At 34.8% G+C, this 22,353-nt stretch overlaps 1 protein-coding gene across 2 annotated transcripts; it reads right to left on the bottom strand.

Annotated features, from left to right (window-relative positions):
- Positions 1-8,496: 8,496 nt before the first annotated feature.
- On the bottom strand, positions 8,497-21,735 carry LOC107587135 (wnt inhibitory factor 1-like). 2 transcript variants are annotated; one of them, XM_016274787.1, is made up of 10 exons: positions 21,464-21,735; positions 21,198-21,337; positions 18,864-18,972; positions 17,823-17,963; positions 15,588-15,683; positions 14,270-14,365; positions 13,792-13,905; positions 10,875-10,970; positions 10,528-10,623; positions 8,497-9,309 (listed from the first exon to the last, which is right to left on the bottom strand). In XM_016274787.1, exons 1-10 carry the CDS (start codon positions 21,600-21,602, stop codon positions 9,179-9,181), a joined length of 1,158 nt encoding a protein of 385 aa, XP_016130273.1. In that variant the 5' UTR covers positions 21,603-21,735; the 3' UTR covers positions 8,497-9,178. The 2 variants fall into 2 exon arrangements, with proteins under 2 accessions (XP_016130273.1, XP_016130274.1); XM_016274788.1 differs by having other exon boundaries at positions 8,498-9,309; positions 13,792-13,887; positions 21,464-21,734.
- Positions 21,736-22,353: the final 618 nt, after the last annotated feature.

Here is a 22,353-nt window from a genome sequence, read left to right as displayed (position 1 = left end):
TTTTTTTTTAAGGGCAAATAGTCATATATAAAAACTGAGATGTCATGTAATTTAATGTTTTTGGTGTAAAAAAAATCTAAATAAAATTATTTTAACCCATATTTGTTGTTTTCATGTTCAACAGTAAGTTACCATCCTCAAATCTGATTGGTCGAGGAAATATAACAAAGTGCTGATGCCCTGTCATTGCATAAAAGAACACAGAATAATAAAGATAAAAATGATAACTTTTTCCACATGTTCAAAGTGGAAGTATGAGCTTCTGCATACTTTCACTTTAACATGACATCATAAATGAGTTCTGCTTCCTGTTTGATTGAAATTGGTCAATTTGAACCATTTATTAATCTCTTGGCAGCTGAAATCTGAATGTCTCTCAGTAGATCAGGATCAAGGCTGAGGTCCATTCTCAAACCCTCTGGGATTTCCAACTTGCAGATGTCTTCTTTTCTCACCATACTCCTGATTAACCGTATACAGTATTCTTGTAATGAGTACACTGATAAACCAAAGCATAAATATCCATTTAAAATGAAACTTTTGTGAATATCAATGCATATGAAGCATCTTAAGAAGAAGAACTGCCTCGCACCTAGGGGTGTGCGATATTGAAAAAATAATAATATCTCGATATTCTTTGGGATATTTTCGATAACGATAATTAGAAGATATTTTGCCGAGTGTGTTATTGTGCTGATATCTGACTACCATGGACAGCTGCAGTTTGTGATATTCTTCATTCTGTGTGATAAGTTCACATCAGTTAAATTTTTACCTTTTATGGGCATTTTTACCTTTTAATAAAGCCATTTTTTTTAAGTGTGCATCTTTTTAGTCAAATTGTTACATTTAATCAGTCAATTGGAATAATGAGGTAAGTGTGCATCTTTTTAGTCAAATTGTTACATTTAATCAGTCAATTGGAATAATGAGGCATCCAGGCTGTTACCAAACAAATGAAACCAGTATCAAGAAGTTGCATCTGAAGTGACATTTAGATGTATTTACACACTATTTAATTCAGATCAGAGGGACATGGAGTGCTTTAACCTGCAGTTACAAATGCATAATGTTTTGATATTTTACAAATAAAACATTGAATACTGATGTTTGAAATTATTTTAAAAAAGAAAAGATATTTTAAATGTGAAATTAAAATCGCCAGTAGGTGGCAGCAAGTCACTGTTAACAAGTGAGTCATTGTGCCTAGGGGTGTGCGATATTGAAAAAATAATAATATCTCGATATTCTTTGGGATATTTTCGATAACGATAATTAGAAGATATTTTGCCGAGTGTGTTATTGTGCTGATATCTGACTACCATGGACAGCTGCAGTTTGTGATATTCTTCATTCTGTGTGACAAGTTCACATCAGTTAAATTTTTACCTTTTATGGGCATTTTTACCTTTTAATAAAGCCATTTTTTTAAAGTGTGCATCTTTTGAGTCAAATTGTTACATTTAATCAGTCAATTGGAATAATGAGACATCCAGGCTGTTACCAAACAAATGAAACCAGTATCAAGAAGTTGCATCTGAAGTGACATTTAGATGTATTTACACACTATTTAATTCAGATCAGAGGGACATGGAGTGCTTTAACCTGCAGTTACAAATGCATAATGTTTTGATATTTTACAAATAAAACATTGAATACTGATGTTTGAAATTATTTTAAAAAAGAAAAGATATTTTAAATGTGAAATTAAAATCGCCAGTAGGTGGCAGCAAGTCACTGTTAACAAGTGAGTCATTGTGATTGAACAGAATCATTTAAACATTTGATTCATTCAGGAACTAAACACCGTCATTGCTCAGAGACGCAGAACTGTTCTGTGGTGGCTGTTTGGAATTATTTTTGGTTGGCGAAGTAGAGCAAAAACTGGCAATATGGTGTTTAAAACGTAAGTCTCTTAATATTGGCTTGTTGTTTATTGAACTGTTGTATAAAATCACTATCACATTTGTAATCTTGCTTATTTTTGAAGAAAAAAAACTGCACTCTTCGTGTGATTTTAACTATATGAGATTATATTAATATGTACATTTTCTTCCCCCATATCTTGAATTTTGTGATCTTTCTTAAAGCATTTTAATAGACTGAATCACGCAGTGAAAGAACACTCTCTAAATGCGCACGTGCACTGTTTAACCCGCTAGACTTCATCACGTAATGTATGCGTTTTGCAAAATACTAGATAATGTCAAATTGCACATCGTTAAAACAACAATTACGATATTATCGCAGACGATATATATCGCACACCCCTACTCGCACCTGGTGCAGTCACATAGATGGGCTGATACCGCGGTTATCCGTACACCTCATACTGTAGGCTTTAAAACCTACATTTGGGTTACAAATCTCTTTATGTAAGGTGAAAAGTTTTCTTAAAATATTAATAGCAAATTACCTACAAAAAAGGTTTAATTTATTATTATTATTATTCACCATAGTTTGAGATATAGGCTATATATTTACTACTTTTGAACAAAACCAATCCAATCAGAATTTAGAGTCAGAGCTGTGTTTATACACCACATCTTTACTTTTTAGTTCATTACTACAAAAAATGTTTGATTAAAGACTAAAATCCTTAGAGTTAAAAGAGGCAATTATCTTTCTTTCTTTCTTATTGATTACAGTTTATTAACTGGACCAGATTCTGTATGCATGTATAATAACATTTATGATTATGATTTATGATACCGCTGATGTCATACTGAAATATTTAATAAATAAATGTGTGTGTGTGTGTGTTTGTGTGTGTGTATAATCTTGCAAAATGTTATTACAATATAAAATAATGGTTTCTATTTTAATATCCTTTAAAAAATAATATATTTCTGTGATGCAAAGCTGAATTTCCATCAGCCATAAAAATATAAATCTTTTCTAACAATATAAACCTTTGCTATCACTTCTTATCAATTTAACACATCCTTGCTGAATAAAAGTTTTAATTTCTTTCAAAAAAAAGAAAGAATAAAAATGTACTGTCCCCAAACCTTTGAACTGTAGTGTATATTGTTAGAAAAATATATATATATTTTAAATAAATGCTATCCTTTTTAACTTTTTATTCATCAAAGAATCCTGAAAAAAAGTATCACAGGTTCCAAAAAAATATTAAGCAGCGCAACAGTTTCCAGCACTGATAATAAATCAGCATATTAGAATGATTTCTGAAGGATCGTGTGACACTGAAGACTGGAATAATGATGCTGAAAATTCAGCTTTGCATCACAGGAATAAATTTGATTTTAATGTATATTTGTATATAATGTATATAACGTTATTTTACATCATACTATTTTACAATATTAAATTTTTTCCTGTATTTTTGATCAAATAAATGCAGTAAAAAAGTCCTGTAAAAAACATAAAAAATCATTCTGATCCCAAACTTTTGAACGGTAGCGTATGTATATATGTATGTATAATAACAGCAGTGCTCATTTTAGCTTCTTCCCCTCCAATCAAACCTGCTAATCTCCTCTGCTGCTGACCCTAAGTGGACTTCATTTCTGGATTATATGCATGTCTACATAAGAGAGTGGGTACTAAAAAACCATGAGAGGAGAGCTCTATTTGATCTCAGTTTCAGAAGTCACATGATTTGCCATCCACACTACTGGATCCCCCTCACCCGTTCTGTTCAGAAAGACCCAGGGAGAGATGGGATGGAGAAATCCACTTAAAATTTCAGGGTGGCTGGTTCTTGAAGGATGGGGGCACTCAGAAATTCTTGTGTGATGACAGCGAGGCTTTGATGTCAGTGTTTTTGTCTCAGGAGAAGCAGGGCAGGGCTGTCTTGAGACAAGAGGGAAAGATCCTATTCTCTAGACAGAGATACTGATTCACTTTACAGCTCAGACTATGCACACAATCATATAGGCTGGGAAATTTAAAGCGCACCATCCGTGTAAATCTGATCGCTTTTCAAAGTCTTAGTGAGGTGATTTATTTAGTTAAGAGTCTCCTTATGGCACACGTCTGGAAGATGCTTGTTAATGCATTTTCCTACCTCTCTTTTTGTAATTCCCGTATAATTTTCCTAGCCTTTATTTATAGCATTTCACCATATTATAAGAAGGTGGCACAGCAGGTTTCTGTCTGATGTTTCTTGGCAGGTTTAGTTTGATGGAGTGGGTGGTTTGGCATTCTCTCTAAAGGATTCAGAAGTTAGCCTTTTTTGCCTATTTGCACTGTTTGCTGTTTTATTGTTAACAATAAAAGTCCTGCCACACACGTTTATAGACAAACCTACTATTTATACAATATAAAAGAACAGATTTATCAATGTTTAAAAGAAATGAAAGAATTTGGACATGCAATTGGAAAGAAACGAAAGAGTCTCAGAATTAACAGTTTCCATACGTCAGGGTAATCCGGAAGTATCAGGGAAAATATTGATTCCCAGACCTGGAAAGTCATGCAGAGTCTTAAAAAGTAATGGAAAGATTATAGAAATTCCTGTGGTGAATTAAAATTTTTATCCATTAGAAGTCTTATATATATATATATATATATACATACATACATGTTTTTTTTCTTTTTTGTAAAATAGAAAAACAGAAGGTTTATTTTTCTTTTTTAATTTAATTTATTGTAAAATGCCAATAATCTTTGATTTATTTATAAGGGGAAAATGTGTGTACATTTGTATATAAATTACATAAAGTAAAATTAGTAAGTCAATCACTTACTTTGAAAGGTCATCGAAATTGATCGTTCAAAAGCCCAGAAACATTGATAGATATTTGTTTTTTGGTATGAATCAAATATTACTATTTACTATAAAGCTTAAATTTTTGAATCCAGAAAGCCAATATTCATAATAAAGTCATGCCTAACCCTTAAATGACACCTTGTCTGGGAAAACCACACAAATGCTTGGCAGGACATTGTTATAATTCAGTATATTTGTTTAGCTATCTGTATTCTCCAAATCAATGACACTTGCATCAAGAGTCAGTGCCCATCCCCAGTAACCACGCTGCAGTGTTCTCAACCTCTACCTGTAAGCCTACTGTATTTTCCGGCGGGTTGATTATGTATGGGGCAGAGTAGATCTAAAGCTCTTGGCTCAGACAGCCCATTCTCCTGCTCAGCCTTTGATGTCCTGCTTTCATTGCTTCTCTTTTGCCGGGACAATGACGAGAACCTTTCGCCACAGTGGGCATAATGCGCTCGTTGCTTTTGTTGGTTCTGTCTTTCTCCTCCACACCACAGGGGAATTTTCCTGACTGGCACAAACAGACTCAAACTACCTCACCATACTGACAACTTCTGCTTCTCTTTGCAGGGCCTTTACAACATCTTCACATCCTCCTTCTTGCATTGTGCTGTCGTTTGGCAAGTTCAAATTTCCTCCTGTGAAGCTCTCTGGTGTTAATTCGAGCTACTTGTTTCAGGTTTGTTCAAATCCCTTAATTATGGGTTTGCATATATATACTGTATACATATATGTATATGTATATATACACATAGATGCCTCATTAATCGCTGTTTCATTTGGCCACTATAAGCCGTCCGCCATATTGGAACGGCCAGAGTCAGTCCCTGAACACTTGAGAGCAAGTTGTATAGAAATATGTATCTGCAATAGCCTTCAGCAGATGATTTTGCTAAAGTAACATGACAAGAAAAAGTAACCATAGTTTAAAAACTTAACCAGATGACGATATTGTCTGTTTATTCCATCATATGTGCATCTGCAGCTTTAAATTCTCAAGCTCGTTATTGCGGGATTGATTCTGGTTGGGTGTCAATGTTTTTATGGTTCATCAGCTGGAAAAAAAATAATTCTAAAGTTCTTAAAATGATTCCAACAATATTGTTTCTCTGTGCCTTTATCGTTATAGCTGTGGTGTGGAGTTTGCTGTAATGGGTTAATACATTGCCTATATATATATATATATATACTGTATATATTGTTTTCATATATGTTCATATATATATAACATTTTCACGTGTAAAAGGTTATCCTATTTCATCAAGTATGTAAATCTTAGTAATTTTTACAACCATAAGCTGTGCAAAGTTGTGGCATCTTGGAAAACTCATAGATTTTTTCTGTGACCATAGATATATACATAGATACTCGTTAGCAGCTGTTTCTGTGGGCCGCTATACATGAGCTGTCCGCCATATTGGAATGGCCAAAGCCGGTCCTTAGCATATCTTAGCAGATGATATTGCTGAACTAACACCAGATGAATGTGCAAACATGACATTAAAAAGTTACCATAGGTTAAAAACCGGTAATATTAAGTTTTGCTGTGATTTTTACTGTGAGTGACAACAGGTTGACACATCGACGTGTCTGGAGAGGTTGAATGTGGATTCTACATACAGTATATAAATCTAATGGTGATATGAACTTGTGTATTCTCAATGAATTAGAATCTCTGTGAATTGATTGGCTGACGGTGTTTTTATAATTTATAAGATGTTTTAAAAAGAGGAGAGACAAGTCAAAAGGAATTTTTGCGGCGAACAACATTATGCCTGTCAACTGAGCTTAAATATTGATTTTAGTCTTATAAGTATGGCTAGCATATTTCAAGCTCACATATACTCTTTTTTTTGCCCTTTGTTCCTTCCTACGTGATCAGAAGGTGAATCTTCCAATGTTATGATTCTCATAAGAGCCATTATATGAGTTGTAATAGAAAGAACATTTCAATTGATTCTCAACAGACCAAATCTTTCTGATGTACCCACTCCATCGCCCAGAGGCAGATATAAATGGAACATACCTGTTCGTACCAAGACTGCACCTGCTTAACTCAAGTTACCAGATGTCTGGAAAAATCACGGGTACGAAATGACTCCGTTTCCATGGTTACCGCCATTTCATTTGCCTGCTTCATTTTTGGCATTCCACATAGTGTTTTTGTTATTGTTGTATTTCCTCCATGAAAGGTGACCTGACAGGGCAAATTCACGTGGCTCCCATGGGCAATCATGGTGGGCCGAGCTGTTATGTGATGTGGAACAGGACAAATAATCACCCGACCAGCTATTTATTTTCACCTGTCCTCTCTGGCCACCATACCAGCTTCATCTGGACCGTGGCGGGAAGCACGGCTGATTGATCAGCGCCCCCTGTAGAGGTTAATTGGTGTGTAATGTGTAAATGATCCTGCATATGTGTGCATGATTGCATGCACATTGCCATCATTTTTCTTTACCAAGACAGAATTTATAGACAAGCCTCAGAATCCTGCAATTCTCCAAACCTTTTCAACCTTGAAAACCAAAGATTGCTTTTTGAGAGATTCAAGCTCAAAGGATGAATGCTCTTCCAGGTGGCTGTTGCACAAGGCTTTATGTATTTGGTAAGTAGACATCAACATTCCAGTTGCATGACCTGACTTTTACCAAACCAACATCTGACGATTCGTCTCATTATGGTGGAGATGGTAAACATCTGCACCCATTCTATCAACTCAAATATGTGAATGCTTGGAATTTTTTCAGAAAGCATCATTAATTTTGCTCAGGACAGCAACAAGCAACTTTGCCTGCCAGTGCACATGGAGCGAGACCCACCACAGTGTAGTCGCCCCGCAATTGTACAGGAGCCGCAAGGCCAGCCCGTAAAACTTGGCCCACTTTATTTTTACAATCCTCCCTTATAGGTTCAGAAAACCTGTGGAACAAATGATGCAATAACTGTTAACTAATTGAAAGAAAGATTAAGTGTATATGTATGCACTACTGTTCAAAAAGTGTGAGGTCGGTTAAATTGATCAAAAGTGACAGAAAAGACGTTTACAATGTTACAAAGATTTCTATTTCAAATCAATGCTGTTCTTTTGAACCATGTATTCATCACGATTTACACAAACATGTTAAGCTGGCCACTGCTTCCAACTAAGAAAACTTTCTTGAGCACCAGACCAGTATATATTAGAATCATTTCTAAAGGATTTTCAATGAATCGTATGGACCATTTTTACGCTTTTATGGTCATCTTGTGTCCTTTTTGGAGCTCGACAGACTTGAGGCCTGTTCACACCAAGGACAATAACTATAAAGATAACGATAAAGATATAGTTCTAAAAACGTTCTCAATATTAAAGAATAGCAGAGTCCACACCACAGCAATAACGATAAAGGCACAGATAAACAATATCGTTGGAATCACTTTCAGGACATTTTTTTTCCAGCTGATGAACTGTAATAACACTGACACCCATTCGGAATCAATCCAGCTGTAACGAGCATGAAAATTTAAAATGGCAGATGCACTTAAAATAAACAGACGATATCGTCGGCTAGTGTGGACGCTAATATAGTTGTCTTTATAGTTATCGTTCTTGGTGTGAACAGGCCTTTTTCGAGGATATTTGTGTTCCACAGAAGAAAGTTAGTTAAACAGGATTGGAACAACATGAGGGTGAGTTAATAATGACAGAACTGTTGCATTACCAGTTCAAAACAAACACTTCATCTTCACAGGCTCCATGAAAACACATTTTATTTCTGTAATGAAGTCACATGAAAAATTAAGACTTTTTGGCTTTGTTTATGACATCACAAGCAGCTTATGTGCATTGTTATACATACGTATAAAACTTTAAGCATAAACTTAAAGACTGTCTACCCATATCTAAATATATATCTATATATTTTAATTTTACATAGCATGAACAGGATACATATACAAGTACTTGTTGGAGAAGCTACTACATAAGTGTGATTTGCATGAAAAAGAATGTTAGTGACAATAATGACGACAATATGTTTACTAAATCAGATGAACCATGAGCACAAGCCAAACACAGCAATTACATTCCTAAGAAAAGCCGGATCCGCACCCGGAAGTTCTCGGATCGTACACTTCTCCCAGTGATTCAGCGCCACATCTGAAGCTAAACCGCGCAAACATCACAGACGCTCACCACAAGCATGTGACTCACTCCCCTCTCGGTTGACGCAGGACAGAAGCTCAATGAAGGGTGACTGTGGGAGATTTTATATCAAAGGCTCTAGTGTGGTAAAATAAGACACTGTGACTGTACTACAAAAACAAGTCTCGCTCTGAGAAAGCAGGAGTACAGCTTGGGAGTGTCCCGATGAGGATCGGAAGAGGAGGATAAAAGCTTTGTTCCGGAGAAGGCAATGTTGAAACGGAGGGGCCATTGACCCAAAATTTGGAGGCTTAAACCACATAGTTGGTTTCAGAGGGCTGACTGGATTCAGGCACTTCCTTCGTGTCCTTCGCTGCCACGGGCTGTGACTTGTGCTTGGAGCCAGAGACCTGCTGGCTGTTGGAGACTCCTCCACGAAATCCTGGAGGAAGAGAGCCATTAAAAATGTGTCACACAGTGCAGAATAACATTTATGATTGAGAGCCAAGCCGTATTTGCTGGGGGTTTTAGTTCAAATGGAGCAAACTGTGGTTATTTGATATAAAATAGTTCAATACTACTTAAGGAAAAGTATGAAAAGGTACTAGTTAAAAATAGTTTATTTTGCTCAACCATTTCAGCAGGTAACCGGCATTACGATAACAGCGTGTGGCGATACCATGCTCCATATTAAATAATAAAATATTGCAATACTGATCAAAAATACAAATAAGAAACTGTGAATGTATACAAAACATGTATTTTTGCCAGGGTTTTAGTTCAAATGGTGCAAACTGTGGTTAATTTGATAAAGACTGTTCAATACGTCTTACTGAGACGGAAAAATTGTAAATTAAAAATAGTTAAATTTGCTTAACTTGAGGTTGAATGTCACTATAAATGCATGAGGGTAAGATATATAACTGGCCTTACAAAACCATATACTGTGTCGTGATATAAAATAATTAAATATTAAAATAATTAATACAAATTAAATATTTAATATAGACAAAAGACTTCTGCATGGCATCTGGGTTATTATAATTGTATTTTTTAAGTATAATATTTATTTTGTTTTTAATTTGCCTTTTCAATTAAGTTTAGTTTTTGTTTACACAAAGTTTTTCTATCTTTTGTCAACATTTTCTAATTTTGTTTTAGTGTTTTTAGGGGGGCAAAAGTTAATGCATAATGGTATCATTTAAAAAATGTCTGCATTTCTAAAGATTGACTAGTGTTATTACTATCTAGTGGCATTTACATGTTTAATGCAGGTGAGTTGTACAGGTTTTATAAAGTACCATTAATTAAAAAAAAAAAATCTATAAACTTTATTGTTTTTATTAGTTCGTTCTGGGGTCATGAAAATGTATTTTAGTTTAGTTTTCCCCAGAAATCATTCTAACATTTTCCCAGTAATCTTTTTTTATTTATGTTTTAAGTTAACAAAGCTGTTTTCATTTAGTTTAAGTTGTTTTCAATTGCATAGCACTCCAAGGTACTACCATGAATATCATTTGCCCAAAAACCTATGGTATAATTATGGTAATATGTCTAAATATCCAGGGTAATACCCTGGCATTACAGCGGATTTCTTGCTCTAATCCATTTCCAGGTGGCAATTAGTATCTTGGCCTTGGAAAAAAGGATGTTGTCTCACTCTTATTGCAGTGATGTCCATGCCAGCCGTCCCTGCACTGGCACCTGTTGGGCTCCACACAGGTCCCGTGTGCTCCACAGCTGGGCTCGCAGACAGCTGCACACACGTATACACATACACATTCAGCCATACACAGAGACGCAGTGTTTAGTCTTAGAAATATATCCTGTGCTGTTCAGCAAGCCTGCAGCCCGAGTGGAAATTTTAAGGTGCAATCAAGCACCGACGGTTCATTTTTCAATGTGTTTATTGTGCGCGAGCAAAGCGCATAGAGCGATGCTGCGGTGGAACATGTGTTTTTGATCAAATATGTCTACAGTTCTTCTGCCAAGTGGAGATAATCTCACCTTTGGAGCACAGATCGCCATGGTAGCCTTTGCTGCACTTGCATTTGTTCCTGCCCGTGCATTTGCCTCCATTTCTGCACAGCTGTCGACATTTACCTGCAGACAACAATCGCAAATGCAATCCCAAAATGCAAAAACAATGTTTTTTCTTGCTAACTGGCGTTTCAAAATAAGTTATCTTAACTTATATTATTAGTAACTTGTATTATTATGACAAGATCATCTTGAACAATAGCTCTTGTTTATTATTAATTTAAACACTTATTATTATTATAATTATTATATTTTTATAATTATTTATTTTTGCAACTGGGTTTTACACAGTATCAACTTTATTTCATTATTTTTTAAATCTAATAAAATAAAATGTATTTATATAAAATATAACATTTCAATTTTAACATTTCTTTATTTATTGGGGTTTACAATATAAAGCTTACTTTATTTTCTTTTTTTAATGCAATTTTACTAGTCAAGCTACAGTAACTGATCTTGCTTTAGGGATGTTTATATGTTTATACTGAATATCATTCTGAACAGAAATCTAATAAATGACATATATTAAACATTATATATATTAATATTATATTGCATGTTATATTTATATAAATATATTTATAGAAAATATAAAATGTACATTTTTCAATGCACACAAAAGTTTTACATTGCATGTACATTTAATGTCCTTATTTGCCATTGGGGTGTTATGCCGCATCAAGCTTATGTTATTATTTTTGCCTTTGGGGGTTTAAGCAATTTTTCTTGTCAAACTACAGTAATTGGTCTTGTTTTAAGTATTTTTAGAAAGTTTCCTGAAAATGAGACAAACATATTAACATGATTTTTTAAATATAAATTTAAATGTATTTATTTGTTCATATATACAGTGTATATATATATATATATATATATATATATATAATATACAGTTATTTATATATATTTTTATTTAAAAAAAATTTTTTGCAGTGTAAAAATTAACACGCAGGCAGATGATGTACAGAAACATATAGTAAACTAAATGAAACATAAAAAAGGAAATTCAATGCTTTTGAAAAACAAAAGCAGGGACACACAGGCAGACAGACCCTTTCCAAACACTCTCGGATCCTCTTACACCAGCATATTTGATCAAGATCAACTGAATTTCAGTGGCTTCTTTGTTCCTTGACAAATCAGCGAAATCCATACCCATGAAACCAGACAAAGAGGGGGACGTCTTTACATAACATGACCTCAACAGGACTCCGAGCATTTATGTCACAGCCCGTTTTGGCAGAGAACACGATACTGCAATGGATCAGAAAGCAACAACTGGCTTAATGCTACTAAAATGTTACAGAGATGTTACTTCAGTATTTTCTCTTTCCTCCCTTTTCAGACCAAGCGCCTCTGAATACTTCAATACTTCCTGCCTTTGAACAGGAAAGGATGAAATTCGGGGTCAAAGAGGAGTTGTTTAAACATCACCGAAATAGATACAGACCTTTAAAGCAAAGGAAGTACGTATATATAGTTGTTATCACCCTCAAAGCAAGCCTCAGTGAGCAAGTCCTAAATGGCTTCTATCTCAATACTTGCACTTAATTTAAAAAAAAGGAAGTAAAACGTTTTCTGTGAATGGCCAGAGATAAAACGCCACACTGCTTGAGTGCATGTGAGCTCATGAGGTTGTTATTAGTGATTAGGGTGACAACACAACTGCATTACATCCTGTGTTTGCCCATGTAGGTGCCGGCCCATTTAACACTAATGTGAGAACACACGTCACTTAGGAAGTTTACTTGGAGAACTGCTCTGAGGGCAATTTGTGAAAGTGAGCCTATTACTGCCAAAGAACAACAACACGGCTTTCTCTTTGAAAGATGATGATGATAAAGTAACAGCCAGTTAATACTCTACGTTAGAAGTTAATAGAGCTGTTTAGTTAGTAGTCCTAAAACTTGGAAGTTGGCATTTTATGAGTCATAGGTTCAGGAATTTAAGTTTTTTTTTTTTTGTGAATGGTAGTTTTTTGAGTTGCGTGCAAAATAAAATGTTGCATTCTATTTTAATATATTTTAAATGGTAATTTATTTCTGTGATGGCAAAGCAAAATTTTCAGCAGCCGTTACTCCTGTCTCTTTAGTGTCACATGATCCTTTAGAAATCATTCTAATATGTTGGTGCTCAGGAAACATTTCTTATTATTATCAATGTTGAAAATAGTTGTGCTGCTTAATATTTTTGTGGAAACCGTGATATATGTTTCTCTGGATTCTTTGATGAATAGGAAGTCGAAAAGAACAGCATTTACTTGAAAGAGAAATCTTTTGTTATATTGTCAATCTCTTCACTTTTGATCAATTTAACGCATTCTTTTTTAATAAAACCATTAATTTTGAATGGTACTTTTGAACATAAAGACTACAATTGTTTTTGTGATTCCTCAAGCATATAAAACAATGCCCTTTTAGTAGTTGCAGTTCTTATTTAACATTTTTTCCCCCCTATACTGCAAAAAATGCTTTTCTTAATATGTAAATATTCTTAAATCAAGAAGGATTTTCTAGACAAGTAAAAATTGTTGTCTTGTTTTAAGAAAAACATGCAAAAATTAAGTGAGTTTTTGCTTGAAACAAACAGAAAACAAGATTATTTGGCTTGTTTCAAGCAAAAACTCACTTAATTTTGACATGTTTTTTTCTGAAGAAAAGACAATAATTTTTACTTTTTTTAATTTTTTTATAAATTTTTTTATATTTTGGCTGGAAACAAGACAAAAATCTAAGTAAGAAAAGCATTTTTTGCAGTGAAAACCCATTAGAATTTTTTTTTCATTGCAAATTGGTTTGATTTTGTTTAGATCGCTTTTAATGTGTTCTGTTATTGTGGTCTGACTGTAGTTCTTTCACAGTGTACACATAGCTGAACTCACTGAGCTCACAGCGGCTCCCTTCAAAGCCGATGGCACAGATGCATTTGCCAGGATGGAAACACGTCCCTCCATTCAAACAGGTGGTGCTGCAGTTAGCTGTTAATGTAGAAAAAACTACGCAAATCAATGAACACATCACAAACTACAAAGATAAATGATGCACACACAATTTGTGCTTTTACTTATTTAAGTAACGGTTTTGTAGATCATGTTTCATGGCTTTGACCTTTTGGTCTAAATCATTTAGAAACAGCTGTAAAAAAAAAAAAAAGTAGAGTATTTTCTGTCTTGTTATTGATTAATTAGTCATGATAATGTATTTAAAACCCTCATGTTTATTTTTGTGTACTACCTGTATTGATTTATAGCATGTTTTAGTCAAGTTCAAGTGTACTAATTTATGGTTTAATGAATGGTTGAACACATATATAGCACAATAACAGCATGTTTGATACGACATAACAGGTAGGAAACTAACCTCTCTCACAGCTGAGTCCAAAGTAGCCTGGAGGACATATACACACACCTGGGCTCATACACAGGCCACCATTCAGACATCTTGGGGAACAGAGGGCTAATAAAGAAAAGAAGAAATGTAACTTGTAGCAGCTCATCCCACATGGTTTAAATATTCTTAATGCAAAATACAAATGAATGTTTCCAGGGACAAACTGAAAATAAGGTAACAATATTCTAGTTTTAAGTAAAAAATATACATATTAAACTTCACACAGCTATTGTTGTTGAAGAATGGAGGATATTTTGGGGTGCAGGTTTTCTTGATATGCAAAGCACAAATCTTTGTGGTTTTGGCAGCGACGCAGGCGAAAACAAACCAGCCAAAAGCTGTATTGGATGAAAGGTGTTTTGTGGAAGGTACAAACACAGCTACAATGAGGATACTGAAAACATTTTCAGCGTCTAATGGAAGCCTTTTTTGGTAAACCGCTCTTTAAAGTTGTAAATAGATGAAAAACACATGTTTGTGCCTCCCAACCTGCTGGGTAATTCACATTGTTTCAGACAAGAAACCTTCTAGAATACATGCGTGCTCGATTCCTTCATCTAAACTAGTACATAGCGGGCTTAACCACGCTTTGTAATTTGCACAAGGCATTTTGGGAAGTGATGCCCTGAGGTTGAGTATAATCATCATCATAATAAACTATATGCACTTGTTTGTTTCCAAAGGAGGCTTGTCTTTCTGAGAAAAGAGTTACTTCTAACTCTATACTTCTCTTTTTTTTATGAACCTATCTGGCTTTTTTAGTGGAGACTCTATGACAAGGTTCTACATGCTCACATCTGTTGTTAATGGGTTTGTGTGGTTGCAGGTACGATTTGAGACCTTTATAGGACACTTCAGAGATCTAGTAAGACCAAAACTATTGATAAAAACTCTAATATTTAAATGAATACAAATATACTTCTCTTTTTTTTATGAACCTATCTGGCTTTTTTAGTGGAGACTTTATGACAAGGTTCTACATGCTCACATCTGTTGTTAATGGGTTTGTGTGGTTGCAGGTACGATTTGAGACCTTTATAGGAATATATATAAATTATGTTTCAATATGTTATATATAATACAATATTTTATTTAATATAAATCATTTGTTTCCATTTTTATTTGAATGTTTATTTTATTTCATTTTTATATTATTTCATTTTTATATATTTCATTTACATTGCATTTGAAGTAAACTGCATTGTGGGCAACTTGCAACATACTAATTTGTACATCAGTAACTTTGTTTTTATTTGTCTTTATGATGGGCTTATATAAATATGGTTACCTTTCTCACAGTGAATGCCGTAAAACCCATCCTGACACTCGCAGACCTGCCTTTCATTGCAGTAGCCTCCATTGCGGCAACCACCAGGGCACTTTGCTTCAGAAAAAGGAGACATAAATGGTGAGAACATTTCCTTTCTTTTTTTAATCTTCACCAAACACTTCCTAACGTACTCCCTTCCTATTCCACTTCAAGGACATCAAAAAGAGCAGTGAATTCAGTAACAGTAATTCCTTCAAAAGAACTGACACCAGCATATAAGGAGAAAAAAACAGCTTTGAGGTGAAACCACAATGTCAACAACTCTGCCAAATGCAATGTGGCCCCGTATACTGTTGCAGATGTGTTTCAATGTAATTCACAACTGTCTTTAAAGACTATGTTGTTTAGTGTACTTGACATTCTGTCATCATTTACTCACCCTCATGTCTTTGGATACCCATTTGACTTTCTTTTCTCTGTGAAAAACAAAAGGAGAAGTTTAGCAGAATGTCTATGCTGCTCTTTTCCATACCATGAACGTGAATGGGGACTGAGGCTGTCAAGATATATTTTCAGTGAAAACCGTTTTCAATTTGGGTCTGTTCTTCATTTAAAGCTTCAAAATGCTTGGAAAGTCATATAGATCACTTTTATTGCTCTTAGTCCCCATTCATTCTCATTATATGGAAAAGAGCAGCTTGGACATCCTGTTAAATGTCTCTTTTTGTGTTTTTGTCAAGTTTGGAATGACAAAGTTGGGTAGATAATGTCAGAATGTTAATTATTGGCTAAACTAACCTTTTTTAAGGTTAACTCGATGCAGTTTCATTTATATCATGTTTATGAAACACGAAACTGTTGTTTTAACATTCTTAAAAATGGTCCTCAAAAAGAGGATAAACTTGAAGGTGTTAAGCTAAATCAACTACATCAACATTATTTTGTCCTGTGGGTGAAATTCAAGCAGCCAGACTTTAAAAAAAAAAAGTTTTGAGTACTAGTCATTAAGGCACCCTCAGCTGTCACTAGGAAACACTTTGCTTCCTCCCTGCGGGGTGGCTTCAGACAGATGGACCATTTGATCTGTGAAGTCTACACGCCGAATGGAGAGGGGTGGAGAAGGGTGTGTAGGGGAATGCAACACCGTGAGGTTAGTGTTGTGTGAGAGAAGAGAGGGGGGATCAGAGAAGAACATAACACGCTCATTCTAAAGGGCTGCAGCTGGCAGGATTCACATGACCTCATGAGCCAGCGATGGCTTTGTGGGTGAGGTTGAGAATCACCCGTACCATGATGATCTCTGCTTCTCTCTCTCTTACCATCTACTCTTAAAGAAGAGCGAGACAAAACATGCTCTAAATAAGAGCTCTTTAATAGCTTGATTGTTTCTTCTAGAGCAAAAGAAGACTTTTAGCAAAAAACAATAATTTCACATATACTACTGTTCAAAAGTTTGGGGTCAGTAAGATGTTTTAATGTTTTTAAAAGAAGTCTCTTATGCTCACCAAGGCTGCATTTATTTGATCAAAAACACAGTAAACCGCAATACTGTGAAATATTCTTATTATTATTCTATTTTTTTTTTTTTTTTATGTAATTTATTCCTGTGATGGCAAAGCTGAGTTTTCAGCAATCATTTCTCCAGACTTCAGTGTCACGTGATCCTTCAGAAGTCCTTCTAATATGCTGATCTCTATCAATGTTGAAAAAATGTTTGTAGAAACTGTGAGAACATTTTCATACTTTTTTGAAGAATAGAAAGTTCAAAAGAACAGCATTTAGTTGAAATAGAATAGTCTTTACTGACACTTTTTGCCAATGTTATGCATTCTAGCTGAATGAAATTTTAATATTCTTTAAAAAAAAAACTTTACTGACCTAAACTTTTGAATAGTGGTGTATATACATATTTAGAGCTTCAGATCTCAATAATGTTTCACATTTACATAAAACCAGACATTCGCCATATCTTACCATATACAGAATACTATATTTATCTTATAGCACTATTCTCATATTATATGTCAAATGTCTCATTTGTGTCGGTTTATATTTTATTTTAGGAGATGAACAACTGAGATGAAGCTGAGCTGAATGTTCTTGAAAACTCTTCTGAGCAATAAAATTGCTTCTGGGCTTTCATCAGCAGAGTTTCTATGCCTGATGCAGTATTTTACATTTCCATAACTTTTTCTATAAACCACACACTCATTTTGTGCATGTAAGGTTGGACTACAAATTTGGAAAATGTACCTCTCTGACATGTTTTGAAGAAGATAGCGTTATGTGGCGTCCTCAGGATGATGTTTCCTCCAGCATCCATCACCAGGATGGTCACCTCAAATGCTGCCACACCATCCTGGTCACCTCTGCATGGGAAGCCCACCTGGACCACTGAGTACACAAAAGCCCTTATTGATTACCTAACCTTAAGCATCGATGTACCACAGGTTACATGGGCTATAATAATCATCTCATAGATGTGATTTTAAGAATCTAGATAGATAATTATGTGAATATATCAATACACTTCATGAATATTCCAGTACTCCACCAGTTTATTATCAAAGCGTTTGTTAAAAGGATGGTTCTCCCAAAAATGAAATTCTGTCATTATTTCCTCACCCTCAAGTTGTTCCAAACCTGTGTGAGTTTATTTCTTCTGTTGAACACACAAAAAAATATATTTTGAAGAATGTTGGTAACAAAAGAGTTGACGGTAGCCATTGGCTTCCATAGTATGGAAAAAAATACCATGGAAGTCAATGGCTACCGTCAGCTGTTTGGATAATAATCATCTCATAGATGTGATTTTAAGAATCTAGATAGATAATTATGTGAATATATCAATACACTTCATGAATATTCCAGTACTCCACCAGTTTATTATCAAAGCGTTTGTTAAAAGGATGGTTCTCCCAAAAATGAAATTCTGTCATTATTTCCTCACCCTCAAGTTGTTCCAAACCTGTGTGAGTTTATTTCTTCTGTTGAACACACAAAAAAAATTTATTTTGAAGAATGTTGGTAACAAAAGAGTTGACGGTAGCCATTGGCTTCCATAGTATGGAAAAAAATACCATGGAAGTCAATGGCTACCGTCAGCTGTTTGGTTACCAACATTCTTCAAACTATCTTCTTTTGTGTTCAACAGAAGAAAGAAACTCACACAGATTTGGAAAAAGTGCAGGGTGAGTAAATGACAGAATTGTCCTTTTTGGGTGAACTATCCCTTTAAGAGGGAAGATTAAAGCCACAACAATAGTAAAATAAATAAATTAAATAAAAGCACACCAGAGGCTTTGTGTGGCACTGATCCTATGAGAGGAACATTGACGGTAGGGTCATCCATAATGTCTTGATCCAATGAACGCAGAGTCTGAAACTCATAAAAGTACTCTGCCTGAATATAAAAAAAAAAGATAAACAGAGGTTAACTTTGTTTTAAACTTCAAAGAAGTAGTGTAGATTTGCATAAAGAGGGGCGTTTGGAACAATAGCACAAAAAAGGTTGCATGTGGTTCATGACAGGAGCACATATACATCTCTAAAGAGTAAAAAGAGGGTTTCCGGGTATCCTTAAGTTTGCAAGGCAATCAATTTCCTCCGAAAGAAGCGCAACCTTTTGAGAATTACACACTTGTGATGGTGAGGCCAAACACACGCTACAAAAAAAACTGTCCCAAAAGGAGATGAAAGCGAGGGAGATGGTTCTTTTTTTCCCCTCCTTTCTTTTTTCTGGTCTCTAAATTTCGGAGTGTAAAAGCTGGGCAGCGTTTGATGAAGGCAAAAGTACACAAGCTGTGTGGAGAGCTTAACTAATCCTACAGCTGAATGGTAATAACCAACACAGATAACTCTCGCCGCCAGCCTTTTATGCCGGAGACCTTTGTTCTAAAGCCTCAGCGGCCGTCTTTGAAGCTAACAGGGGCCAGGACAGAGTGGGCCCTTCTCTTTTTCCTCCGTATCCCTCCCCTTGCTATTTTAATTTCTCCCTCTTGCTGCTCTTTCGTCAAGTCAACATGCCATTCACGGATTATGATCCCGGTGTGCAAAGATAGATCACTTATGAAAAGCGATTCCTGTACATTCCCCCCAAAAGTTGTGAATGAAGCTGTGGTGCATGTAAGAGAATCATAGATCTAGTTTCCGTTGGCAGTTTGATAAAAAAATTTTTTTTTTTTTATGGAAAATTGTATGGTTGCATACGTGTTATGTGAGTTTAAGGTTATCCATGCTATTACAAAATAGGTTCAAACTGATTTTTAAAAGTTGCAACGTAAACGTGATCAAGAATTTTTCTATTACTTTTCTCCTTGCATTTGTCAACTGGAGTTGGTTAAACTGCTTTGGAAAAAATATTTACTGTAAAAAGTGCCATAAATAAATCTGAATTGAATCAAAACATGATTTTGGCAGCTAGGAAAGTTGTCAAATAAATGTAAAATGACAAAATAAAAGCTTTTTAAAAAATGATGTTAGACTAATTATGTTTTTTTCATTTTGTATTATTATTATTATTATTAAGTTACTTTTATTATTATGCCTTATAATGCTTAAAACAGTTCATACACAGTATAAATAAAAATATGCATAGAAATATATTGCAGCCTTTACATTTTTAGAAGAGATCCTGAGAACCAAAAGGTTTTAAAAGATTTCCTTTCTGATTTTAGTCAGGTCATTTGTAATGAATACCAGATACTGGCTATTTGGGATCTTCTGTGAAAAAAATTATATTATGAAACCTTGGGGGAAAGCTCTGTAGGGTAAAAATAATTTGCCACTGTTACTGCCAAAACCCTAACGAATTACAAAGAAGATCAACAAGCAATAACAACGCAACGCAAAGTGATTCCAAATGGAAGTTTGGTTGTTTAATACAGCGCGCGCTCTCAGTGTACTGATGAAGACCCAGATGTTTGGCACATGCATTGATCCGCGTGCAGCTTTACAACACCACCATGCAAAATACCACTAGAATTGAAATGACTTTTCCCCCCTTTCAAATTAGGCCAATATACGACACAGATTCGGTTTACAATATTAAAGTGCAAAAATATTTGATTAATTACAAACTTTTTTTCAGTAAAAGTATAGCTACTTTAAAACAAAATGAGCAATTCAATTGAGAATCAAAACGGCATGAGATTAGTTTTCAAAGAAAATATTTTGCAGCAATTATTTATATAATATATATTTATTGTAAACATCATTGCATCCATTATTAACTCGTTAGAAAATGTATTTTAATGTTAAGTTCATTTAAATGTAGGATCTTGTTTAAACGTAGTTTAGATATTTTATATGTAAACAAGAAAATACTAAGAAATATGACAATAATTCATATAAGAAATGTATATTATTAACAGCATATTTCACATGGTTTCATGTATTTCCGAATGGTAAAACAGCTTATTTACACAAACATGTTCATCATAAAAGTCAATAAACCTGAAAACTCCACGTGCACGCATAAGGAAAAACTTGTAAAAGGATAAGCTTGTTTTAAAGATGTTTAGATGTTTTATCTGAATAGGACTGCATCAAGGAAATAAAATGTGTAATGCGTCCCCTGGTTAAGATCACGCCAGATGAAGAATATACAAAAGTTTGACAGTAGCCTACCTGATGAGTGGCTTGCCAGGTGAAGTTCACGTGGTGGATATTGACAGGTATTGCTGGCATTCGCTGCTGAGCTTTCCTGAAGTCGTGTGTGAATGGGGCCATTTTGCCATCGGAGACTATTAAAATATCCTCTTCAAAACCTGTTGGAGAAAACATTGAGCATTCACAAGCATCTCGTAGCTTGAAAACCCCTGTGCTAAAGTCATTATGCACTGGCTTGGCTCACACTTGGGCTCTAATATCATTAAAGCGCTAAACACTATTACCAATTAATATTCTTGCTTGATTGGCATCAATCCACATGTACATGCTTCCTTGCTCTTGGGCAGCTTCCATCAGACCCCCTAAAAGCAGAAGAAAGCACGTTTTAAGATGCAGCTGAACAGCAGGCTTCCTGAAAGCCATCCCTTGGTTTATTTAAAGTGAGTTGGCCGGCTTGCTGGCTCTCCCCTCTCGCTTCAATCCCGTGCACTAAATGTGTCTCGAGTGAGTCTTCAATTGACAGAATGATTCGCGCGGACTGTTCCGCGAGCTACTTGTACGCAGCAGGAGCTGCAGTTCAGATTTCGCCACAAGGCGGCGTGGTTTAAGACAAGACGCCCCTGAGTCACAATTAAAATAGTCGATATGCACACAAGCTGATTGATGCTTTGAAGTGTAACAGCGTGATAATGAAAGGTATTCTTCCATAATTAAAAAGGCTTCTCTTGGTTTAACCAAACTCAGCATGGATACTTTTCTCAACATCTTTATTTGTATTTTTATATTCCTACACTTGCTTCAATTTATGTCACCAGCACTGAAATTCCCTGTACGGCTGTACTTGGAGATTCATTTTCATTCATTTAATTCTAAATGCATATTTACCAGGTGTCAGAATATCTCAAACTAATAAGCAACATTTGATTGACTTGATTTTCTTTACTGTATATCAATCTATTTTTCTGATTTTCATTTAAATCTGGGTTTCAATTATTCAAAACAACAACAAAAATAAATAATAATAATGTTTATTCAATAATTTTTTTAAATTATTATTATTATAGACTATTATTATTATTATTATATTACAAAACATAAAATGGATGAAGATGATGATGATGATGTTGATGATTATAAAAGTTATGTTCCAGATATCACATCGGAACTCCTTCAT

The sequence above is a fragment of the Sinocyclocheilus grahami genome, unplaced genomic scaffold (genome assembly GCF_001515645.1).
Source record: "Sinocyclocheilus grahami isolate Dianchi unplaced genomic scaffold, SAMN03320097.WGS_v1.1 scaffold90.1, whole genome shotgun sequence".
Classification (NCBI taxonomy): Eukaryota; Metazoa; Chordata; class Actinopteri; order Cypriniformes; family Cyprinidae; genus Sinocyclocheilus; species Sinocyclocheilus grahami.
This window is presented reverse-complemented; position numbering and strand designations above follow the sequence as displayed.

Coding starts and splice junctions, on each gene's coding strand:
- LOC107587135 (XM_016274787.1), bottom strand. CDS start 21,602: ATGGCTTTCAGGAAGCCTGCTGTTCAGCTGCATCTTAAAACGTGCTTT. Junction 18,973..21,197: donor CCTGGCAAGCCACTCATCAG/GTAGGCTACTGT, acceptor TTTTATATTCAG/GCAGAGTACTTTTATGAGTT. Junction 14,366..15,587: donor CGGCATTCACTGTGAGAAAG/GTAACCATATTT, acceptor TTTCTTTATTAG/CCCTCTGTTCCCCAAGATGT.